Raw genomic sequence first — 24,952 nt, forward strand, 5'->3', positions numbered from 1 at the left:
CTTGTGTTTTGCTGACTAATTCATACTTTGGAAAAGTTGTAATATATATATATATATGTCCCATGTGTCCAGCTTGTTTCTGCTATAGCTAGTTCCTGTGAATAAGTGTTTTGTGCTGTTGACCTGTCTGCCCACGTTGGCTGGACTCCAGGGGTCAAAGGTGAGCGTCAGCGCTGGGCCTCGTGTTGTTGTGCAGTATTCCCCGGATACGGCTGTGCTGGTCCGTGGTTGGCTGTTGGATTGACTATAACGCGGTAGGCACTACAGATGTAAATGGTGGTCAAAAGATCTCCCTCCCACGGCATCATGGGACTTTATTAGGGGGGGGGGGGGGGTTAGGGGAGAGGAAAGGGAAAAGCAAACAAGAGTAGCATAGCAGAGATTAGCAAAGCAGAGGTTAATCCAGAATTTGAATCTGAGCCAAAACAGCTCGGAGAAGGTGTGGGCGACACAGCTGCCTGGCTTTCAGACGGACCCATCGCTAGGTAGGAAATTCAATTAAAGCAGAGCAGGGTCTGGCTCACAGCTGTGCCAGAGCTGGCAGGAGGAATACATTTACTGTGGTCCGTCTGTGCTGAAAGAGCAGGGAGACGATGGAGAGATGGCTCGTGAATATTCTGATTCTCACTGAACTCCCACGTCAAGAGGAGGAACTGGAAAGAACAAGACTGTTCCTCAGGTTTCATGTGAGGCAGCTATTCCATCTCTTTGAGCGTGAGGGAGTGGAGCGTGTGCTGTCCACGTTAAAAACACGCGCAGTCACAATCTCTCTTCCCTGCCCCTCCACACTCTCTCACCGTCTCTTTTTCCCACCCTCTCCTCTCATTGCTTTGCAATGCTCCTGTCACCGCACCGTTTAACGCTTCAGTAGAGAGAAAGAAACAAAGAAATGGAGAGAGAGAGAGAGAGAGAGAGAGGGGCCGTTTTCTCCCACTCTCTTGTGGCTCCCCTCTCCTCCTCATCTCTTTGATTTTCGAACATTGTGTCTTTCACCTAGAGAACCTCACACCGGCTTTCCATCTAACCTCGTTCTCTTGTTCTTTCTCTCTCTCTCTCTCTCTCTCTCTCTCTCTCTCTCTCTCTCTCTCTCTCTCTCTCTCTCTCTCTCTCTCTGTCTCTGTCTCTGTCTCTGTCTCTCTCTCTCTCTCTCTCTCTCTCTCCCTGTCTCTCTTACTCACTCACTCACCACTCACTCACTCACTCACACACACACACACACACACACACACACACACACACACACACACGTTGCTTACTCATGAATCCACTTGCGAGGTCTAAAGGGGGATGTTTATTGATCCTCAGTCCTTTGTTTACTCTTCAAGGTCAACTGTGCTGATCCAGCTGTCCGCTGGCTCTTTAGAGTGTGTGTGTGTGTGTGTGTGTGTGTGTATGTGTGTGTGTGAAAGAAGGAGAGTCCAATGGCAAGGCTAGGGAAGCAGTGTGTGCTTCCTGTATCCATCTACTGTACCAGACACCCAAGTAGAAAGAGTGCCTTCTCTCTCCTCCAAACAGAGCATCCAATCACCAACCGCAATCCTACCCTGCTCCCTCCTCCACCCCAACCCATCACCCCTCCCCACCATCACCTACCCTGCTCCCTCCTCCACCCCAACCCATCACCCCTCCCCACCATCACCTACCCTGCTCCCTCCTCCACCCCAACCCATCACCCCTCCCCACCATCACCTACCCTGCTCCCTCCTCCACCCCAACCCATCACCCCTCCCCACCATCACCTACCCTGCTCCCTCCTCCACCCCAACCCATCACCCCTCCCCACCATCACCTACCCTGCTCCCTCCTCCACCCCAACCCATCACCCCTCCCCACCATCACCTACCCTGCTCCCTCCTCCACCCCAACCCATCACCCCTCCCCACCATCACCTACCCTGCTCCCTCCTCCACCCCAACCCATCACCCCTCCCCACCATCACCTACCCTGCTCCCTCCTCCACCCCAACCCATCACCCCTCCCCACCATCACTTGTTATTTCCTCAGCTGACTAAATTCATAATTATAAATCTACACAGCCTTTATTGTCTTCACACAGACTGCTACCTCCGGAACAGACACCAAAACACAACTGGTTCCGGCTCATTCTCCAACCACGAATCTCATAATCATAGCTGCTTCTGAACAGAGAATGTGGAGAACGTAGAGATTAGTATTTCAGTTCATTATTTGAGTTTATTGCTAATTGGAAATGTTTATCCGAGCCTTGCAAACATCTCAAGGTTTGGCTCTGTGGAAGATGTTTGTGTGTCAGGTGTCTGGCCCTATGGTGCAATGGAAGCCTAGGTCCAGTAATGGAATTAGAAGGGGTTCCATCACCTCCTTATAGCACATAGCTTTGAACTCCACTCTCAAGCTGACCTGCAGCTTCTTCAATTAACCAACACACACACACACACAGACATGCAAACAAAGAAAACACACACACACAAACATGCAAACAGAATACACGCATTCTGACACACACAGACAGACGAACACACAGAGGACACACACACACATCAAACCAGCAGCGAGGCAGATGTCCGGAATGACCGTTGTGATGACCTCACTCCAGTTCCGTCCTGGTCTCACAGCTGAACAGACCTCCATAGTAACTCTATTGGATTATCCAGGGGCTGACGTAGCGCAACGCACTTACACACTGACTCTTACACGCATGCACACACACACATATACACAGACACACACACACACACAGACACACGCACACAGGCACATACATAGACTTGCATGTCACACACACACATACATAGGCTTGCGTATAAATACACACGCGCGCGCGCACACACACACACATAAAGCCAATGGCAGGTGAACACTCAAACGCTAGACCACCCGGCTCATGCATACTTCACTTCTGTCACCTTGGCATTGCCGTGGCGACAGCTCCTCCAAGGCAGGTATTGGTTAATGAGCCCTTTGTGATGCGTCTAGACGAGGGCGGTGGGGTGAGACGGCTCGGGGGCGGAGCCCTTGACCCGTGCTTCATTATCCGCCGTGTCTGAGCGATGCGATGGGTGGTGAGCTGTGACGGACACCTGGCAAACCCCACCCCTCCCCCCGGACAGGCTGTAAACACTGTCTCCGTGCCAACCGTCGCCCTGGCCAGCGGGGAGGAGGCACGGACGGAGAGACAGGAAGAGCAGTGTCTCGTGGGGTAACGATGTCAACTTGGAACACTGGAAAAATGGGTTTTCTGAACAAGGAGGGGGAAAGGAGCTCGTGGGCTTGGATAGGAGGAGGGAGGACAGGAGGGAGGGATGAGGAATAGGGGGGGCGGGGGGTGGTAGGGAAGAAAAGAGTGATGTGAGAGATGGATGGAGGGGGCGGTGGAGAGGAGGGGAGAGAGAGGGAGAGAGAGAGGGAGGTGCAGGGTCTCTGAGGGCAGGAAGGTGTTTGTCTCGGCCTGCTGTCCTTGGTGCCACGGCGTTCGACCACTCAGCCAGTTAAGAGCAGCTCCTGCCTGAGAGAGAGGGGCTCTGACTGCAGCCTCTACAGCACTCCCTCGCCCCTTCTCCCTCCATCTCTGTCTTTCTCTCTTTCTTTTTCTGTCTTATCCCTAACGTTGTGTACAGTATGTGTGTGTGTGACAGAGATAGAGAGAGAGAGAGATGGAGAGAGAGAGAGAAAGAGACTATTTAATTGGCAGAGCGATGGTGCAGAGTGGAGTGCTGCCATCTGTTCCAATCAGCCAGAAGTGTGGGCTGGAGAGATCCTCAAGTGGTCTCTCCCTCACAGTCTCCCACTCTGCCCTCTCTCTCTCTCTCTCTCTCTCGCTCTCCTTCTCTCTATCTCTCGCTCTCTCTGTCTCTCTGTGTCTCTCTCTCTCTGTGTCTCTCTCTCTGACCCCATAACCCCCTGCTGGGCTTCCAGGGACCTTGAAGGACGCTGGACCCAGATAGAAGGTCAACGATTCTCTGCTTGATCAAGCAGGCTAAGAGGGGATGTGGCACACTTCAATGTTGAATCCGGGACATTGGTTCAAGCCACAGCCACTGACACAGCATCTTCTGGGGCCAGGCTGCAGAATGACCACATGGTTTTATACCCTTATTGAGCTTGCAGGAATACAACGATTACAACAAGGCTTGTCTGCTGCTTGTTTTCTCTCTAGAAGATGTCCTAGTTCCTCTAGAGAGAGAGAGCAAGAGAGAGAGCGAGAGAGAGAGAGAGAGAGAGAGAGCAAGAGAGAGAGAGAGAGAGAGAAAGAGGATGTTTGTGGTGTCCTACTGTGTGTTAAAGAGAGCAGACCCAGATCCCAGGCAGAACCACAACACCACAGCTAGCGAGTTGCTACATTAGCATACTTACGTAAACGACAACAATTGGAGCTGTTGTTGGTACCCCCTCACACAATCTTCGTTCTACTTATCTCTCTTTCCACCCTCTCTCTCACTCGCTCATGACTTCTACCTCTCCAAATTCCCCATTTTTCTTTCCATCCCTCCACCCTCTGTGTCTTTCTCTTCACAACAAACTTTTCCTAACATGTTTCGTCTCGAAAACATTGCTCTTCTCCTCTCTGGATGAACTCCCTGTGATCAACAGAGACGTGTTTTATCTCTCTTTGTGGATCTCTTTTTGTCTCCCCCCCTCTCTTTCGCTCACTCTCTCCTTCCTTCCCTCACTCTCTCTCCCCCTCTGCCTCTCCGCCCGCTAGCTAGCAAATCTCACTAGCTTTCTCTCTTACCTCTGTGTGACTCGACAGCAGTGCTCAGTTCTCTGGGGAATGTCTTTGTTCCACCAACCAGAACCATAGTTCTGCTGAGAACCTGAAGTTGCGGTGTGCCGGTACTGAGCAGAACCGCTTTACGACCAACATTTACTTCTCCCAAGAAGTTTCCCTGCATACGTACATGATTTTCTCCTTTCTATTTCCACAAAAGGCTCACTTTTTTTCCCCCTCCCTTGATATTTTTTTTTTTTGGGGGGGGGGGGGGGGGGTCTCGGGAGAATAAATTACTTTTTTTTTGCATTAGAAGTTCTTCTCAGCCCCAGAAATCTGAATTCTTTTTGTAGGACAAATGTACACCGCATTGGAGAAGCCTGTTTTTCTTCCAACAAGACTGGGTTAGAGTTTTCTTAACAACTTCATGCACTCCTCTATTGGTGTGGAAAGCCAGGCTGGTGAAATGTGTGTTGTTGCTCTATCCTAGATTTCATCACAGTCTATTGTTTTGCTTGGCGGAGCAAATCAGCGATTTCCAGTGCCGGAGGGTCCGGGGAGCGTTACCGATACTTATCAGCTCAGATAGCCATGCTCTGGCCGCGGGGCAATGTATGGGGCTGTTCGGTGTAATACACTGCAACACACACACACACACACACACACTGCATTCATTCTCTCTCTATTTCAAACACACACACACATACATTTCAAACACACACATACACACATTTGTGTTCTCTCTCTCTATATATATATTTGACACACCCACTCCCATGCAGGCGCACTCTTCAGGATTGGGGTATTGATGCTGTGCAGACCGAACCAGCGTGGATCTGTCTCATCTCCGCGTTCGTCTCTCCAGAGTCATCTAGAATAGTGCAGCGTCGGCGGTTTTACCTCAGGCCACTTGCCTCCTTTCAATCACATCAGAGTTTAATTGGGTGCGGCAACCACTCAGGGCCCCTCTTCAGAATATTTGTTTATTCCAACGTTATCGACCCCAGTGTGCCGCCCCCTGGGGGGTCGTGGTAGTGCTGGTCCGGAGCGAAGCGGGCTCTTCTTCCGCCAGCGCTGCGTGATGCCTGGTACACAGGCCAGTCAGCTCCAGCAGTGGGTTCTCCACTCTGCCGCAATGGACTGTTTAACGACACACACACACACACTCACACACATGGGCACGTGGAGATGTGGACACACAGTGTGTGGTTACACACACACACACAGGCAGGCAGACTCTCAGATAGATATTGAATGCGTATTGATTGGATGGGCTCCTTGTTAAAGAGGTATTGAGACAAAGTCGTAAAGGGAGCCGGTGGGAAACCTGCTGAGTCATATTTTAGCCTCAGCCTTGCTGTCCTTCTATCTGTCTGTCTGTCTACCTGTCTGTCTGTCTGTCTGTCTTTTGGTGGGTCAGACAGACACATACCTCAGCTAAACACAGTATTATGGGATTCAGCCACCGGAATTCTTGTCAAATTACCTCAGTGAAGCTTGATCATGAATCAACAAACTATTATTTTGCACAATAACCTCAACTGTGAAAGGACCCAGATGGGGATAGAACAAGAACAATGGAACGGAATGAGACAATAAACTAGGTGTTTTGTTTAATCACTCAGTGGTGATTTAGTACTCGTCTCCCAGGGCAACGGATGCCCCCTGACCCCTCATTTGGGTGTCAGCTGACCTGACGTGACACGGGATAATTTTCTAAACGAAATCTAATTTGACCAGGGCACCAGGAAGTGGCAGGCAGCCCCCCCTGTCAGCTGTGAGGTCTAATTGGCCGAAGGACCCAACCAGCCAGCCAACCAGCTGGCAGTAGAAGAGTCACAGTTCCAGGAAGGTCATGTGTGATTACAGATCACCTCTATGCTGATGTGAGGAGACAGAGAGGAGTCTGGGACAAAAGGAGAGGAGGGCTGGAGGGAAGGAAGGAGAAGAGAGAAGAGAGAGGGGGGGGGGGCAGAAAATAGACAAGAGGGGAGTGAAAGAGAAGGGAGAAGATGGAAGGGTGGAGGGGAGAGAAATGGAGAGGAGAGGGGAGTGCTGGTGAGGGTGCCTCTGGTTACCAGGGGAACAGTGTTTATCCTGTCCAGTTAGCCCATTTAGCCATGTGTCCCATTAGCATTAGCATCCCATCTGTCTCCCCTTCCCCTGGAGATGCATCTGTGTGTGTCTGTGTCCATGCACTGGAGAGTTGATGCGTGCGATTGGTGTGTGTGTGTGTGTGTGTGTGTGTGTGTGTATTCGTCCTGTGTTTTGGGTCAGCATGGTAAGTTGTGTATATTACTGTCATTAACCTCCATACCTGCTGTGTGTGTGTGTGTGTGTGTGTGTGTGTTTGTGGTCTTTAGGGCGGTACTCAGCATCGCTTCACTGACCTGCACAAAAGAACCTGCTGTAGATCCTCCTACATAGCCATAGATCTCCCTCTAGTTTCTCTCTCTTTCTCACACACACACACACACACACACACACACACACACCACACACACGCTAGGAGTGTACTAGGTGTGATCATCTGTCTGGGGCAGATTTAGGACTGTCTGTGTGCTAAGGGGCTGTCTGCAGGAAAAGTGATTGCAGATGGTGGGCTTTTATCAGCGTGTGAAGGAATGGGGGTGTGGAGAGGGAGAGAAGAGGACGACCAAGCATCCTTTACAGGACAGGAGTAAACACACACACACACACTCACTCCTGGCCTACTTGTGGCCCCTTGGCTGCCATATCTATATGTGTCCTCTGGACTCCAGGCTGGAGGCTAAACAGGGATGGATGAGCACTGTCTGGCCAGGCAAATGATGGGGGCTAATTGGATGTGATATAATGGATGAAGTGTGTACCAGCTCTCTCCTCTCCTCCACAGCGGTGCTTTGCAATGCTCCTGTCACCGCACCGTTTAACGCTTCAGTAGAGAGAAAGAAACAAAGAAATGGAGAGAGAGAGAGAGAGAGAGAGAGGGGCCGTTTTCTCCCACTCTCTTGTGGCTCCCCTCTCCTCCTCATCTCTTTGATTTTCGAACATTGTGTCTTTCACCTAGAGAACCTCACACCGGCTTTCCATCTAACCTCGTTCTCTTGTTCTTTCTCTCTCTCTCTCTCTCTCTCTCTCTCTCTCTCTCTCTCTCTCTTTCTCTAAGTGACAGGTCTTTAGCAATAAAGGGATTTGCTCAAATCAGCAAGCAGTGCCATGACAATGAGAATGAATCAGTCGCTGTAGCCCTCCTCTCGTTCCCTCTCCCTTTGTCTCTCTCCTGTTTTCTATCAACATGTACTTCTATCTTTGAATCTGTCTCAATATTGCTCTCTTTTTATCGCATGTTTATCTTTGAAGGCGTTGGAGTCAAAGGAAGACAGAGGCAGAGTGGAAGAGATAAAAAAGGAAGAATGAAATGTAAAACCCTTGTTGAAGACGGGGATGGTGTTTGTTTGAGAAACAGCCTATATGAGAATGTCTACTGGGGAACAGAACCCAAACAGTTTTTTTTTTCCTTTGCCAAAGTTAAATCTTCCTGTCCAGATTAGAGGTTGCTTTAGGAAATCTGGGCTCAGTAGGGGAGTGTTATCTCCCAGGTATTGTTTCCCTGCTTATTCACATTCTCAACACTTTCAACAAGTAGGCCAATGTCGTCTGCACCACTGTTGTAAACTCTGAGGGCTTTTTATCTCCTCATGATACTATGCCCCCTGGCAAGCAGAGACAGAGTTGTGTGTGTGTCTATGTTTTCTTCTGCATGCATGCCTGCGTGTGTATCCTGTTTGTGTGTGTGTGTGTGTTGTCTTGTGCCTGCACCCTCAGCAGTGTGTGTGAGTGCGAGGATGTGATCGCTCCAGTCGCAGAAAGAATACTTCTCTATTGTTATTAAATCACAATGTGAATCGGCCTTGATTCTCTCTCCTGACCCCTCCCCCGCCCCCTCCCACCCGCCTCCAGCACCAATCCTGCAGGCTTAAAACAGAGGCTTGTTTAAATATTTCATGCCAATAAGCCCTGCGCTGCCCTGCCACTCTCATCCCCGCGCCCGACGCCGACCAGAGGACGCTGGCTTAATAAGATGATAATGAATGATTAATTGAAAGGATATCAATGACCCCTGTGAGGGGAGAGCCTTACAACAATGCCCCTCATCACGACCGATGCCAATCGCCAGGGGAAGAGGATATGTGTGTGTGTGTGTGTGTGAGAGAGAGGGAGGGAGATGAGAGACAGAAATAAAAAGAAAGGTTAAAATGATAGAAAATGCAGAGAATAAGAGATATGAGAGAGAGAGAAAGAGAGAGGGGGGGGGGTGAGTGATATGGAGAGAGGGAGCAAGAGAGGGAGAGTCAGAGACAGCACTGACCCCCTCCAGGATGAGTGAAAGGGCTGTTTCAAAGTCACGGTTAGAAAGCAGACTATTGAAGCCTCTTTCTTCACACAAATTCAACTGTGCTGTACGTCCTTTAACCCTTCGAAATGCTTCATATCGGAGTCCCCTTTCACCTTCACCTCTGTCTGGAACAGTGGGGAGGGCTGTGATAGATGGTGTCAGATCATACATTCAAAAACAGCATCCTCTACATAATATACTCTAAATCCTTTAGATGAGATGGGGGTTACAATGTGGCGAGTTAACACACTGCGTTAACTGAACTTAAAGAAGTATGGGCTCTGACATTCCTGTTTTAATGTCATGCTGGTAACTGAACCTCACTTCATATTAATACAAAAAGACACTATAGACATGCAGCGCATTCGCCCGGAATCCTTTTTGACGCAAACAATGTCCCTCATATATGGGTGATCATCAGGAATGTTTATTCTTAGTCATGTTGACATTGCTAACTGTCTCTGTCTCATCCATAACCTATCTTTGTTTTTGTTTTGTTTTTCTTCCCCCACCTTTCAAAACAAATAAATAATCACATAGTAAGGGGAGAGGAGAACGTTTTGAAACTCTTTTTTTTCTTGCAAACTTTTTGGTGTGGAAGCACGGCTGGGCGCTCATAGGATGCTAATGTGCCTGCATAGGGTCTACCCTGTGTGTGTGTGTGTGTGTGTGTGTGTGTGTCATGTGCTGAAGTGTGTCACCAAATATTCACTCTGACGAAGAGTGATTTGCTGGACGACAGCCAAGCTCCTGTCAATACCCTCGTACGCTCGATCGATCACTACTCTGTCATAGGATATACTCCTGTCTGAGAAATGAGATGGGTGAATTCACTCAAACAAATCAGGGATGGCGAGTGTGCGTGAGAGAGTTTTCTCCTCCCTCTGTAGTGGACAGTCAACCACTCCAATGTCCCACTGCAGTGGACTGAAACATGGAAGGGTTCACCAAGTTACAGCCTCACACAGCCTGGCCTCCTGGTGTGGACTATTTACCAACTCCTGAAAACATGATTGTAGGGGCACTTTCTAAGCGTGGCTGCCACTCTCCTCTGCCCCCTCTCCAACCCTGCACACACACTCTTACACACAAACCCAGACACACACACACACATGCGCACACACACACGGCTCTCGCCGTTTCTGTCGGAGATTGTTTACAGCACGGTGGAGTTAATTAGGCGTTTTATGAGTAGTTTACCGGAAGGCGGGTGGATGCTACCCTGTCCTTGCAGCCCAGCGAAGGACTTGTCACTAGGGACATAAAACACACATGCTGGAGATGAGCTCCACAGCCACCAGGCCCTGGTCAGACACCAGCACGCTCCTGAGGGGAGCTGTGGACGTCCAAACGGGTTCATCTAGACACGCTCTCCCTCGCTGTGTCTCTCTCTGTCTCTTTCTCTCCCTCCCTTTTCAGCTCTCTGTCTCACACTCTTTCTCTCACTCTACCTCTCCCCACCCCTCACTCCCTCTCTCACACACACACACACACACACCGGTGGACCAACTGTCTCTCTCTTTCTCACCTGCTCTCTGCCTCCCCCCTCCCGCACACACCAGTGGGCCCAGCTCACCTTGTTGTGTCCCTCACACCGGCTCTTTGCCTCGCAGGGGGGAGAGTGAGACGGACCTAATGCCTCCAGAAAGGGCACAGCGATCCTCTTAATACACACAGACACACACACACACAGACACACGCTGGCAGGAAGCTAGCAGGCAGGCTAGCAGTGGCAGTCTGACAGGGCAGAGCAGGGTCATGGTGAGGATGCAGGCTAACATGGTGGGACATGTTCCACACCACCGTACAGAGCTCCAGGCTCCGCCAGGGACGGAGGGGGTACAGGTGTCTCCCTCACCTGCTGTTATACACACAGTGATACACACCCTGTCTAACACTCACCTGCTGTTATACACACAGTGATACACACACAGTGATACACACCCACAGTGATACACACCCACAGTGATACACCTATATTGCCAAACCGGGTGGGCAGGCAGGGGGGTCAGAGGCTATCTCCCTTCTCTCTGACATGAAGACCAAAGTCTCACTGTCAGTGGACACCATGTTGACTTGAAAATAGCCTGACTCTCAGTAACTTTCCTGGACTGCTAGCAGTGCACACACACTTGCGTGATACTGTGTGTGTGTGTGTGTCTTTGAGAGTTGTGTCTGCGACCGGCGCTATGTGAGGCATGCTGAGGATGATAACTAAACGCATAATCGCTCAGAAATGTGTTTGTTTTGGATGGAACAGGTGGCACGCCCCAGGCTAAATGTAAAGACAAAACCCCAATAATGTTGCTTTATTGAAGCGGAAAAATCCTTTAAAAAAGCGTATTTGTGTGCGTGTGTGTGTGGGAGGGGGGTGGTTCTCCAAACAGACATTGACTTTTACAAATGTGGAAAATGTATGTGTCTGTTTGTGTAAGCCCTTAATCGTGTGTGTGTGTGTGTGTGTGTGTGTGTGGGGTCCCTCTTGAGTCAAGCCATGCCTGCCTTTTGTGTTGGCTCCATTGTTTCCCTCCGTCAGTGTTCTGTGTGTTTTCCTCAGGGTGTTTGGAGCATGCGCTGATAAAGAGCCCAGCGCCGTGACTCTCCAAAGCTTTGTTCCTCTGCCATTTCCTCATTAATTAAGTTTTGCTCCCTCCCCTCTTCCCCTCCATCTCCCCCTGTACCCCCACTGTTCCTCACTTTTCACCCACTCCCCCCCCTTCGCTCCCTTTCTTTCTCTCGCTCTCGCCCTCTCACTTTCTCTCTCTCTCTATTCCCTCTCTAACTCTGTCTCTCCGTACTCTTCATTATCTGACTCTCCATCCCCTCTTCCTCCACCTTGCTCCCCCTCCCCTCCCCTCCCCTCCCCTCCCCTCCCCTCCCCTCCCCTCCCCTCCCCTCCCCTCCCCTCCCCTCCCCTCCCCTCCCCTCCCCTCCCCTCCCCTCCCCTCCCCTCCCCTCCCCTCCCCTCCCCTCCCCTCCCCTCCCCTCCCCTCCCCTCCCCCCTCCCCTCCCCTCCCCTCCTCTCCCCTCCTCTCCTCTCCTCTCCTCTCCTCTCCTCGTCCACAGCAGCTCATGCAGGAGCGGCAGCAGATGGCCAGCCGGCCGTTCTCCTCGGTGGCTGTGGCGCTGGAGGTGGGCGGGGACCAGGAGGACCTTCTGCTGGGACAGGTGGAGGTGCGTACAGCGCCAACGAACATTTGCATGAAACGTTGATGTGGTTCAAGTCACTCCTTGGCGCGGCATGCAGACTCGCCACCTTCTGGTCCATTTATGGAGTTTGAGTGAGTGTGAGAGCCTGTAACACAACGCAGGTCCTCAGATCGACAGACTGTCTGACAACTCCAAAGAAGTAGGAGAACAACATGGTTGCTGCTGTAGATGGGGGGGGGGGGGGGGGGACTTCTGGTCCACTGATACAAGCAGCCCAAACCAAACACGGCCAGGGAAGTTGAAGAACACCAAGCACTGCTCGTCAAATTGAAAACATTTGATCTCAGATTGAGATGAAATCTCAACCTATCCCAGGCCTGACGTTCCTCATCTTCCGTGGTTGTGAGTCTTACGTGACGTACCTGAAGGTGAGAGACAATGAAACGCTACGCTGTGTCTCCACGCCGGGGTTAATTAGCAAACATCTGGTGTTGCTGCTCTGCCTGTTTAGCATAATGGCATAATGAATGAGAGGAGCGCTGCCTTCGTGTTCCCAGCCAACCAGCAGAGAGCAGATAGAGCCGTCTAAAGCTGATGTCACGCTGGGTTTAGACAGTTACCAGGCCTGGCAGGATCTGGTCAGGCATTGGCAGTATAACGTTGGCACCAGGCCAGCGGGACTGGGGTTAAGGACACTTGTTGTAATGTTTACTCCAGCAGGTTTATAAGCCGATTAGATTTTAATTGCGTGGAAAGTGATGGAATTTGATGGCATCTTGTAGGTGAATACTGATAGGATTGTGATAGGATTAATTCATTCGAGCTATGATTAATTGGCATGCGAGGCGAGATAGTGGGTCTATTTGCCCTTTGTGTCCTCCGTGTTGATTGATTAGCTACAAATGTAGTGGAGGTGGTTCGGAGAAGGGACTTTTCTAAAACTTTGCGGGGGGGGGGGGGTGGATTAGTGTGTTTAGGGTGCGTGTGTGTGTGCGTGGGTATGTGCACGTAGACATGGAGGTGAGCCCACACATGGTTGGGTCCTGTGTGAGATTGTCTTGGAGGCGAATTACGTTCCTGTGTGCAACAGAGATGAGCTCCATGTGTTGTCCTCACGCTCATCAGAAGACACATTTCAAAGAGATTCGTCTGTTTCTGGGATTCTTCAAAGGATCTGCTACAATCCTGGACATCCCGGGAAAGCCCCGAACACGACTGTGTGACGGTCTGTTATTATTTACTTAGACAAATACATTTTCTTTTCATAGCCAGCATCTGGATTGGTTTGACAAGATAGGCGTTTGTGTAGGAGGTGTTAGGATTACAAACACATGCTAGGAAATCTGGATTGATTTGCACATTGATCTTTGCTCTTGTAAAATCCCCCCTAAGTAGTTCCAGAATATCCAGACCTATGCTATAATGGGATGCAAGGGCAAGCTAACAGTAAACTATTATGACCAGAGCAGATCCATAATCTGCCTATGGTCATCCGAGTTGTACACACACACACACTCACACACACACACTGGGAGAAAAGACAGCTGAGGACATCAACGACAGCAGTCGTGAACTCGAGATTCAGCTCTTCAGAGTTGAGTCAGATGAGTTTTTTTAGACGTGAGTCAGTGTTGTTCATTCAGAGTTTGGCTCTCGAGTCAGACTAGGTTCACACTGTGGATACAACTTGTGAAGCGTGCCTTCCAAACATCAAGAAGCAGCGCACATGACAGATCACACCGAGCTGGCAGACACCACTGTCTGCTAATAGGCCACAGCACAGATGGGCCTCGTTACAGAACGAGAAGTGACTCATCTACATGAATCAATTCTACATGACGTTCATAAAACATCCAGGTAAAACATCCATAAAGCTGATGAGGCTGGCGCAGCCGGCATCTGGAACACGCCCTGACTGCGTCCCTGCCTTCCGCCTACCTTGATATATGATGGCCCCGGTGTTTTCATAATGCTATTTAACGGCAGAAATGAATCAATTTCATATCTAATGTTTTAATGCGCTGTATTTATTTTCCAATCGGGGGGATTTCATTCGCCAGGGGAGGGGTGGGATAAAAGGAGCAGAGCGGAGATAAAGATTATTTATGACACCTGGAGAAATGGTGCGGTGGTTCCACGTGTTTGTGAGGGTGTGTATGTCTCTGTGTGTGTGTGTGTCTCTGTTCTCCTGCAGGCTTTATCAGATGTTACAAAGCCAACAATCTCATCAGCCAAGGGAGAGAGGCGAGAGGACACACACTGGTACCTAAGGACATACCCGCCTACGTGCTCACACACACACCACAGTCACACACTCTCAAACAAACAGGAGGTGTTTACCCTGCCATAGGCTGTGCTCCTGTGTGTATTCCTGGTTAGGTCAGCCTTCAAACTAGTACCTGACACTCAGGCTGCCGTGTTATTAACCCAATAACTCAGCGCTTAGTCAACCCCAGTCCTTAGTCAAACACATTATTTCTCAGCCTCTATTTACCCTCTTCCCACACACACACACACACACACACTATCTCTCTCGCTGTCATCTCCCAGTTGCCCATAACCCATCGTTATCACAGCGTTGGCTCCAGGACAACACATTTCTCTCTGCATTCAAATGTTTTATTTGCACAGAAACAAAAAAAGGAAAAGAAAAGGCTGTCTTTGCGGTGTGTGTGTGTGAGAGAGAGATAGATGGAGAGAGAGAGAGACTGCAGATGGGCTCAGAGCCCTGGGTAGAGTAGCTGGGATGAGCACACCTGCAGGTTCAGCTGAGTAAACCCAGTGTCTGGACTCGTCTGTGTGACTCTGTCTCTTCAATCTCTGCAGGGTAAACAGTGTGTGTGCACCAGAGCGGGCGCATGGAGACCCTAGGAGGGGTCAGTGGGAGAGGGGGAGGAGTTTACAGAAAGAGGAGGGTGGGGGGTGGTGGAGTGATGGACGATCATGGGATGGCTGGTTTTGTTCGGCGACGTAGCAGTATAGAGCACGAGTAAGAAGCACAACGTTTCATCGCTGTCGTTTGCAGTGGTGTGTGATTGGTTGGAAACATGGTTTCATCATTTACGGTTGAGAGGATGCTAGGACCAAACGTCTGGCGTGGTGAATGATCTGTCTGGAACATTCTGCCAGGAAACCTTCTGACAACACAGACCTGTATATTACATCTGTGGTTAAATGAATTACTTACTTTTGTGAAAATTATTTTAGACTTTATTTGCAGGCAAAGACCCTTGCATTTGTGTAGCTAGGTGACTGAACCAGTAGGTTACTTTACATTTAGTCATTTAGCAGACGCTCTTATCCAGAGCGACTTACAGTCAGTTCAGGGAAATCCCCCCGAGGCAAGTAGGGTGAAGTGCCTTGCCCAAAGACACAACATCATTTTGCACGGCCAGGAATCGAACCAGCACCCTTCTGAGAAAGAGCCCGATTCCTTAACCGCTCAGCCATCTGACCCCCCTACTTCTCCTGTTCCAGGCTCAAGGCCAAGTTTTTAAATGCTGGAGTACTGACAGCTTCAGTCATTTCTCTTCCAGAGACCTACAGTGCAACTTTATGCTGCAGGAATGCCTCACATGTTACTGATGTAAATAGCAGCTCTGATCTAACAGCCTTAGGACACATGAATCCCTCTACAATACCCAATATATGGCCTCTCATTCCTTCCCTTGTGTCTCCCCCCCTCCTCCCTGATGCCCCCCCCCCCTTCCCCTCTCCCCCTCGTATGGAATCCCATCTCCACCAGATGAACACTCCTGTACTCTCAAAGCTCTGAGGTCACATTGGATGCAGGGAGATGTCAAGATTTACGCAAAAGCACACTTCTCCACCACTCATTATTTTTCTACTCCTCCATCATAATCTCTTTTTCGTCACCTCTCTCCCGCTTTCTTTCCTCTCCCCTTATTACCTGGTTCCCTCTGCTTAATCTCCCTCCCTCCCTCCCTCCCTGTCCCTTCCTCCCTCCTCACCACATTTCTACTCCCTCCATATTTCCCCTCCTCTCTCGCCCTCGCTCCCCCCGGTCCTCCCTCTCTCCGGTCTTGGAGTGTAATGGTCTTGGCGTGTTTCCTCTCTGCCTCCTCTGCCAGTCTCACATTTTGCTGATCCAGCACACAGCCACATTAAGACTGAGGCTGAGGGCGGGAGGCATCCAATATATTGTTATTTTAATACCTTCTCATGTTATTGTCTGTGGTGGGAGCAGGGTAGAACAACACAGGGCTGATTTAGATAGAGGCTGGGGCAGAGGCTAGGGGAAGAGGCTGGGCCAGAGGCCCATCTGGGATGTGTCGACCAGATGTAGTGCGGGTTCCACAGCAGGGAAGTGGTGAAACTGAATCTACTAACTGTCTGTTCTTACAAACGAGTTGAGCATCATACAGACAGCAGAGCAGAGCGGAGAGGGGGGCTGGACAAGAGCTCGTACAAGTCGTTTTGATATTGACGCTGTAATTGACACTGGACTTTGTGACAGGAGGGAAAGTCAATAGGCTGCCCTCTCTCTCCCTCTCTATCTCTCTCTGTCTTCCTCCCTCTCTTTCTCTCCCTCTATCTCTTCCTCTCTCTCCCTCTCTTTTACTAGGAGGCCTGGAGAGATTGGCTGGTCGGACTGACATTGACTCTCTTACGGATGAACGCACACATACACACGCACAAACACACACACACGCGTGCGCGCACGCACCAACACACGCGCACTCTGTATGCCTGACAAACACAGTCTATCTCATGACGTGACGCTCTCTCCATCCACCCCTCCATCACCTTCTTTATGGCCCGTTTAGCCAGCACGGTGCCTCATCAGGCAGATGGGTCTGCATAGAGTGGCGCGGATCAAAGGTTAGTGTTTGATTGCAGCTAAAGCTCCCATTAATCACTCCATTAGACACTGCTGCGGCACAGTGCCCGCTTCCTACGTCCTGCTTCAAGCCACGTCAACAAGCCCGGGGAAAATATCTCAATACCTGCATGACCCTCTCTGTACCGTGCGAGAGTACAGCTGTACGTTAACAAGTTGACAAAGCCAGTGGCTTTGCGGAGGGGCAGCAAGCTGATTCTGAAGCTCGCAGACGAGCGCAAATGGCAGGTTTTGAGTGTTTTTTTTTTTTTATCGAGGTAATGACAACGCGTTGTGTTTTGCCTGTTCCCTTCTCTTGTTTCCTTCTTCCCCATCAGCAGGGACTCCTCTAAAGGCGCGCTGGCTTCTCCATTTACGCTGATGCGCAGTTTGGCCCCAGGCCCGTGGGACCTCTGAGAGCGCTGATATTACTCAGCACCAACACTCTCTTCCAGACTGAATAAATTGTTTTTTTCCTCAGACGGGATGTCTTAAAAGCCTTGCCATGATTGTGGGCCGAGCGGATGCTTTTCAGCCCTGCCTCTCTGGGCATATTGGGAAGCACGCGGTGAGGTCTTATCAGAAGGCATGACAGGGCTCGCTGAACGAGGAAGCGTGCTGTACTAAAGTTGGGTTTTGGTTACCTATTATCAAGGGTGTGTCTATCAGTGCGTGAGGATCCGATATGCCCAGATATTCATCTTGTTAGGCTTCCCTTTGTACCCTCCCCCCATCCTCGTATCCTTTAATGAGCGGTTTGTTTCTCTGTTTTCCACCGTCAGCCCCTGATCAATACTGCCCTCCAGTCTAAAAAAAGGGATAAATCGATACCGAATTTGGACCATGCACACTTTTGAGTTATTTATATATTTTGTTCTGAGTGAAGACGGCCTTTTGAAGAACCGGGGGCGTGTGAAGGACCTCCTCCGCTCGCCGGGCGACAGGGATGAGGCGTCTGGGGCTCCTGCAGAAAACACATTCATCATCCCTCGCTAATAGTCAGAGGAAGGAGAGGGAAAGAGTGAAATATATACTCCACCTCTCACATTAGGAGGCTGGGGGGGGGGGGGAAGAAGTCTGGCTTTCATGAGGCATTAGTAAGATGATTAATTTGTCGGTGGATGGAGATAGAGAGGGGTAGAGGGAGGAGAGAGTGATAAAGAGGAGGTGAGGAAAGGAGGTGAGAGAAAGAGAAGAAAGATAGAGTGGGGAAGGAGAGAGAGGGATGAAGAGAGAGGGATGAAGAGTAGCCTGGTCATCCTCTCAGCAGTAATAGGATTGTAAGCTCACCGTCGCGCTGATTAAAATGGAAATTTTGCGGCTTTGGCCTCCGTGGCTGGTCTCTCCTCCTCTCTCTCTCTTTCTCTCTCTGTCTCTCTCTGTCTCACTCTCTCTCTGCAGAGTGGCTAATGAATCCGTCTGTAGAGACAGAGCTGTGACCCAAGTGTCAGCCAAAATGTGCACCGTCCAGCACTGCAAGGAGGGGGGGGGGGGGCAGTGAGGCAGAGGAGGGTGTGTGAGGATGGGAGGGGGGGGGGGCAGTAGGGAGGGCTGAGGGGGGGGGGCAGTAGGGAGGGCTGAGGGGGGGAGTGCAGTAGGGAGGGCTGAGGGGGGGAGTGCAGTAGGGAGGGCTGAGGGGGGGAGGGCAGTAGGGAGGGCTGAGGGGGGGAGGGCAGTAGGAGGGGGCGGTATTGAATGATACACCGTGTTAAGCAACAGGTCCTGGCTTTTTTCCCCACTTTTTTCCAAACGATCTGCCATTTATCTGATTCACCCTCTTAGCCTTCAGACGGCAAGGAATTCAGTTTGACAGGCACCTGATTCAGATCTGACTCCCGGCTTGATTCAAAGCGACTCCCAACCTGTGCAGAGCAGCGCGCCAGCGCTCCGCCAGCGCTGTGCGGAGCGTCTGTCCTCCACACTGCGGCTGACTGCTGGATGAAAGATAGATTGCAGCAGTAATTGTGACACCCATCTGATCCTCCACCCCCCCCCCCTTCCTCCTTTTCCTCTCCTCTCATTCTCTGTCTTCTCTCTGACTTCTCAGTGATGATAACTCACTCTTCTCTCCTCCGCGGAGACACGCGCAGTGTCGTTTAGCCAATCACGCGCGTCTGAGAAGTGACGGTGCACATGTGTGAAGGCGGGAGCGAGAAAGAGACCTTTTTTGGGGGGGGGGGGGGGGGGGTGTACAGGGACATTCGTGTTCTTGACATGTATGTTTAGGTCTGTGTGTGTGTGTGTGCCCTCTGCTTGGGCGTGGTGTGTGTGTGTGTGTTGTGCCTCTCGCTGACAGGTGTGAGGAGGAGACGCATGCCAGAAGCCGGCGGCAGCGGCGGCTCCAAGGCGGTGCCCGTGTTTAGGAGGTTGTCACAGGGATGAGAGCTCTCGCTCCGCAGGCTTGTTTACCGCGCCTCGGAGCACCGTCTCTGGATGCGAAGACAGTAAACAGGTGTTTAGACGACGTGACATGCTGTTTAGGTGATACATCAGCGAGCAGGGGAGAAGTCTCCTCTTATCTCTGTCCCCTCCCTGAGGTTCAGTATCCTGAAAAAGACTGGAGTTTCCTTCGAGTTTCTTTCCTAGAAATCTCTCTGTTTCTAGCTATCCCTTCCTGTCCTCAGGCAGTGACACGTATTCTCTGGATACGTTATTCGGAGAAAAAACATCCCTTTGGTTTTATACAGAAAGAGAGGGATAAGATAGTATTTGCATACTGCGTATCTTCACAGCCACTGCTGCGCCAGCGTCAGAAGGTCAGGGGTCATGACCTGGTTGGAGACTGGACAAGTGTCCGTTGGTTTTAGTTGTTCCAAGTTTAGTTGCATCCTGTGTAACTTAATTGCCCATCGAAACCTCAATGGGTAAAGTTGTGATCCCAGGCTTTCAAAACCAGCACACCGTCTATTACTGAACACAGTGACATTTTCACACAGTCCTTCACACACAGTCCCTCAGAGCATTCCAGAAGTCCTGATTTCCAGTCCCTGTGAGTCTCCCAGCTGGTGAATCATGTGTGTGACCTTTACAGAGCTGGAATATGTAGACCAGCCCCCCCACCCCCCACACACACACACACACACTTCATGTCTAAGTCTGCTGCTGGCCCCGTGACACACTAAACAATAGACAACGGGTCAGCACACTGGCCACTTACTCACTGATCCGCCTCCTCCTGACAGCCAACCAATCAAACTGCTGGATCATATAAATGTCAGGTGAAAACCAGTGCTTGTCATGATTCTGACCCTTGGGATGGACAGCATGTGTTATCTTCTTCACCTCCTTAATGATTCACCATGCTCTCTCTTCACCTCTCCTTTCCTCACCTCCTCTCCTTTCCTCACCTCTCCTTTCCTCACCTCTCCTTTCCTCACCTCCTCTCCTTTCCTCACCTCTCCTTTCCTCACCTCCTCTCCTTTCCTCACCTCCTCTCCTTTCCTCACCTCCTCTCCTTTACTCACCTCCTCTCCTTTACTCACCTCCTCTCCTTTACTCACCTCTCCTTTCCTCACCGCCTTTCCTCACCTCTCCTTTCCTCACCTCCTCTCCTTTCCTCACCTCCTTTCCTCACCTCTCCTTTCCTCACCTCCTCTCCTTTCCTCACCTCCTTTCCTCACCTCCTCTCCTTTCCTCACCTCTCCTTTCTTCACCTCCTCCTTTCCTCACCTCCTCTTTTCCTCACCTCTCCTTTCCTCACCTCTCCTTTCCTCACCTCTCCTTTCCTCACCTCCTCTCCTTTCCTCACCTCCTTTCCTCACTTCCTCTCCTTTCCTCACCTCTCCTTTCTTCACCTCCTCCTTTCCTCACCTCCTCCTTTCCTCACCTCTCCTTTCTTCACCTCCTCCTTTCCTCACCTCCTCCTTTCCTCACCTCTCCTTTCCTCACCTCCTCCTTTCCTCACCTCTCCTTTCCTCACCTCCTCTCCTTTCCTCACCTCTCCTCTCCTCTGGTAGGTTATGTTCTCTTCTGCTCTCCACTGTCCTCCATCTCTACCCTCACAGAAAAGCTCTTTCTCTCTCTCTGCAGGAGATGGAGAGAGGAGAGAGTTAGAGGGAAGCAGAGTTGATGAAAGGGAGAGAGGGAAGGAGAGAGAGTTATAGATCATCGGACGTGGCAATCAGAGCCACCTTAATGACCCCTATCTCCGCCACACTGGATCAGATGTGTTTAGATTTGACAGGATCACAGAGGTATCACTGTATCAGATGAAACATATCCCCTTCCAGACCTCCTTTCTCTTGTCTCACTCTCCCCCCCTCCCCCCACCCCACACACATCTCCAGCCCTAAAAGCACAAGCTGCTTCTGGTAGAAGATCCATTAACACTTTGAGCAGCATTACATGGAACATAATCCTTTATCACAGTGGGGACGAATCAATGGTGATTAAAATGTCTTCTCTTCTTTCATGTCGTTCTGTTTTGTTTTTCAGCTGGGTTAGAGCTTGTCGGATGATTAAGCGCTGCGCGTCGGAGATGAGGCTGTGTCTGGTTGGGTGGTTATTTTGGGGAAGCTTTAGTTGTTATTCCTGTGTGAGAGAGCCAGGTGACTAAACTGTACCTGAACGCAGGAGGGAATCCTGCAGTGGCTCTCCAGGAAGCACACACACACACACACACACATACACACACACAGAGGGTGTTTGTTCCAGGCAGCACAAAAACTCACGAATGCACCCTGGCTAGCACACACACACACACTTTCACACTAGCAGACACACACACAAATAGTCATTTCCCTCTGAGGTTCTTTTCAATACAAGGATCAACAGTCTAGAGGATAGGTTTTGTTTGTACTGAATGTGTTTGTGCAAGTGAGTGTCAGTATGTGTGTGTGTGTGTGTCTGTGTGTCTGTGTGTGTGTGTGCGTGCGTGTGCAGTGTGTGTGTGTGAGAGAAAGAGAGATGTTATAGACAGAAGAGTCAAGACATAGATATCATGTTCATATATAGATAGACTTAAATAGAGAAATGGAGACACTAGCCAGCCATGTCTGCATTGTGTCCAGAAAGTAAACACCCTCAGAGTTATCTATTCCCCTTTGTGCTGGAACGGCATTAATTCAACCAGCCTGATGATCAAAGCTGCGCATACACACACACACAGATAGTGTGTGGGGAAGGAGATGGTGATTTGGTCTATTTGACATTCATGGATGTGTGATTGAGTGGGCTGGTGTGTCAAAGTCGGAGCAGTGGGGAGAGGAGAGGGGTGGAAAAGTGAGAGTAGAGTAGAGGAGGTGAGGTGATGAGAGGAGAGTAGTAATGAAGAACAGAGATGAGGTGAGAAGCGTCGAGAAGAAGAAAGTAAAGGAGAGGATCAGAGTGGGTCGGACACCTGTCTGACCTGCTTGTGTTGCCTAAACCCACCCCACTGCTCTGAGTCACTTAACACTGACAACCAACGTCTCTGCCCTCTCCCTGCTCTCTCTCCCTTTCCTCTCTCTCCCTGCTCTCTCTCCCTTCCCTCTCTCTCTCTCTCTCTCTCTCTCTCTCTCTCTCTCTCTCTCTCTCTCCCTGCTCTCTCTCCCTTTCCTCTCTCTCCCTGCTCTCTCTCCCTTCCCTCTCTCTCTCTCTCTCTCTCTCTCTCTCTCTCTCTCTCTCTCTCTCTCTCTCTCTCTCTCTCTCTCTCTCTCTCTCTCTCTTGCTACTCTCTCTCTTGCTACTCTCTCTCCCTTCCCTCTCTCTCTCTCTCTCTCTCTCTCTCTCTCTCTCTCTCTCTCTCTCTCTCTCTCTCTCTCTCTCTCTCTCTCGCTGCTCTCTCTCCCTTCCCTCTCTCTCCCTGCTCTCTCTCTCCCTGCTCTCTCTCTCCCTGCTCTCTCTCTCCTTCTCTCTCTCACTACCCATACCTGTCTTCCCCTCTCAGCCATTTCATTTTGTGTAATCATTGAGCATCATACTGCACCCTACAGGAAAACAGTAGCCTCCCTCTGCCCTCATTGGGGCGTTGCAAACTGTAGGTCTCCTCTCATATACTGGGCTGTACCAATACCCTTAAGAAGTTCTACTTCCAATAAGCTTAAGAGTACCACAGTTTTTCAGCCGTGGCTCACTAGCCACTTAGCTTCTTGCCAGTAGGCAATGCAAACCATGGGAGAGAACGGAACAACCATCCCTCTTTAACTGTGGCCTCCGGTCACAAGAGCAGTGTGAATTAGAGGACTTAGAAAGCTGTTTCACGCTGTTGAAAGCTTGTTCAACTGTTCAGCAGTCTGTTCGATAGTCCTAAATGGCTGTGTGGACTCCTAACTCTTCGCCTTCACTCTCTCTCTCTCTCTCTCTCTCTCTCTCTCTCTCCCCCTCTCTTTCTCTCCCCCCTCTCTCTCTCTCTCTCTCACTCTCTCTCTCTCTCTCTCTCTCTCTCTCTCTCTTCCTCCCTCCCGATCTCCATATCTCTCTCTCTTACACCCCTTCTGTCATTTACCCTCTTTATTCCCCATTCTTACTTAGCTGATTAGCTTGGGAGCAGAGCCAGGGAGGGCTCTCTTTCTCTCTCCTTACACCAGCACTTCTTCATCATCCACACACACACACACACTCTCTCCCTCACTGCCAATGTATATCTCTGTAGCCCCCCCGCCCCCCCCACACACACACACACACACTACCCACCCAGCCTTAAAACCCTCCATCTTTGAGGTGCCATGTTAATAAGCTACCTATTAATGAGGATGGTGATTGAATGGATAAATATGTGTGGCTGGTGGTGTGGGCTGGGAGCTGGATGGGCCTGAGGAGGAAGCCATCTGATCAATCAATCTTAATGTTGCCTTTTACAAAGATTAGTGTTGCAGCCTGCACATACACTTACGCCAACAGGGTTCCCATTGGCTGGCTGACTGCCTGGCTGTTTTGATGGCTGTCTGGCTAGTTGGTTTGTCTGGCTGGTACGTTGGCTGAGTTATTTTGGCTGTCTGGCTAGTGGTTTTGCTTAGCTGGCTGTTTTGGTTGGTTGTTTGGGAAGTTGGTTTGTCTGTCTGTCTGTTTTGGTTAAGTGTCTGGTTGTGCCCAGTGTGAGGGGAAATGAGCATGATCACGTTGATGAACCAGTCGTTTCCTGTAGGAAATGTCTCAGCTGAGCCATCGCTCCGTATGAGTCATCCACAAGATCAAAGCACCGGGATGCACGGAAACACACGCCACACCTCCGCTTCTCGCACTCGCACTCGAACGAAACGGAATGATTTCATCTGACGAGCTGACTTCTTTTCTCTCTCTCTCGTACACGCACACACACACATCGAACGTGCGAATCCTGGGAACCAGCCAGTGTGCCGTGTAAACATGTTTCCTCATCAGTCTTGCAGGTGGTGTTTCTGGGTTCCTGCAGGCACCTGTGTTCTTCCGCTCCATGTTGGGAGCCACACAACAGGTGGAATAATTGTTCTCCATCTCGTCTAATTGACGGCAGGGTTCTGACGGCCGTCACGCTCTAATAGCGACCTCTCCTCGTGCTTTTGTGCGGCTCTCTTTTCCCCGGCGGTGGTTGCAGTTTAAAAGAGGAGCCATTTCCCCCTCTCTAAGTGGTGGAGAATTCATCATTTCTTGACGCTCCGAAATGCTAAACAAACAGGGAGGCGCAACCCTGTAATTAGGCTGTATGCTTGAGCACTTAAACCTATTAGCAACGGGGGGGGGATGACTGTAGTTGAGTGTGTGTGTTTTGTGTGCGTGGGTGTGTGTGTGTGTGGGTGTGGGTGTGTGCACGTGCGTGCGTGCGTTTGGGAGGTTGCAGAGTGTGGTGGTCTCTTTGTTGATTGACTGTAAGTGTTGGTTTTTAATTAGCACTTTAATAATGGCTTATTGTTTTGATGTGTGTTCTTAATTGAAGAGTGTTTGGATGGCGAAGCCCGTGCCCCTCTGTGTAATTGGAGTGCATTCTCATCTCCTCTATCTC

General features: G+C 50.3%; 1 protein-coding gene across 1 annotated transcript in view; it reads left to right on the forward strand.

Annotated features, from left to right (window-relative positions):
• The window catches only part of atrnl1a (attractin-like 1a), a 129,048-nt gene that overhangs the window by 94,699 nt on the left and 9,397 nt on the right, over nt 1–24,952 (forward strand). Inside the window, exon 28 of the mRNA XM_084709954.1 lies at nt 12,132–12,239. Coding sequence (XP_084566080.1) covers nt 12,132–12,239 — 108 coding nt within the window. The remainder of the gene's footprint in view (nt 1–12,131; nt 12,240–24,952) is intronic.

Source organism: Hypomesus nipponensis, chromosome 11, assembly GCF_054491055.1.
Source record: "Hypomesus nipponensis isolate SF chromosome 11, ASM5449105v1, whole genome shotgun sequence".
NCBI classification, from domain to species: Eukaryota; Metazoa; Chordata; class Actinopteri; order Osmeriformes; family Osmeridae; genus Hypomesus; species Hypomesus nipponensis.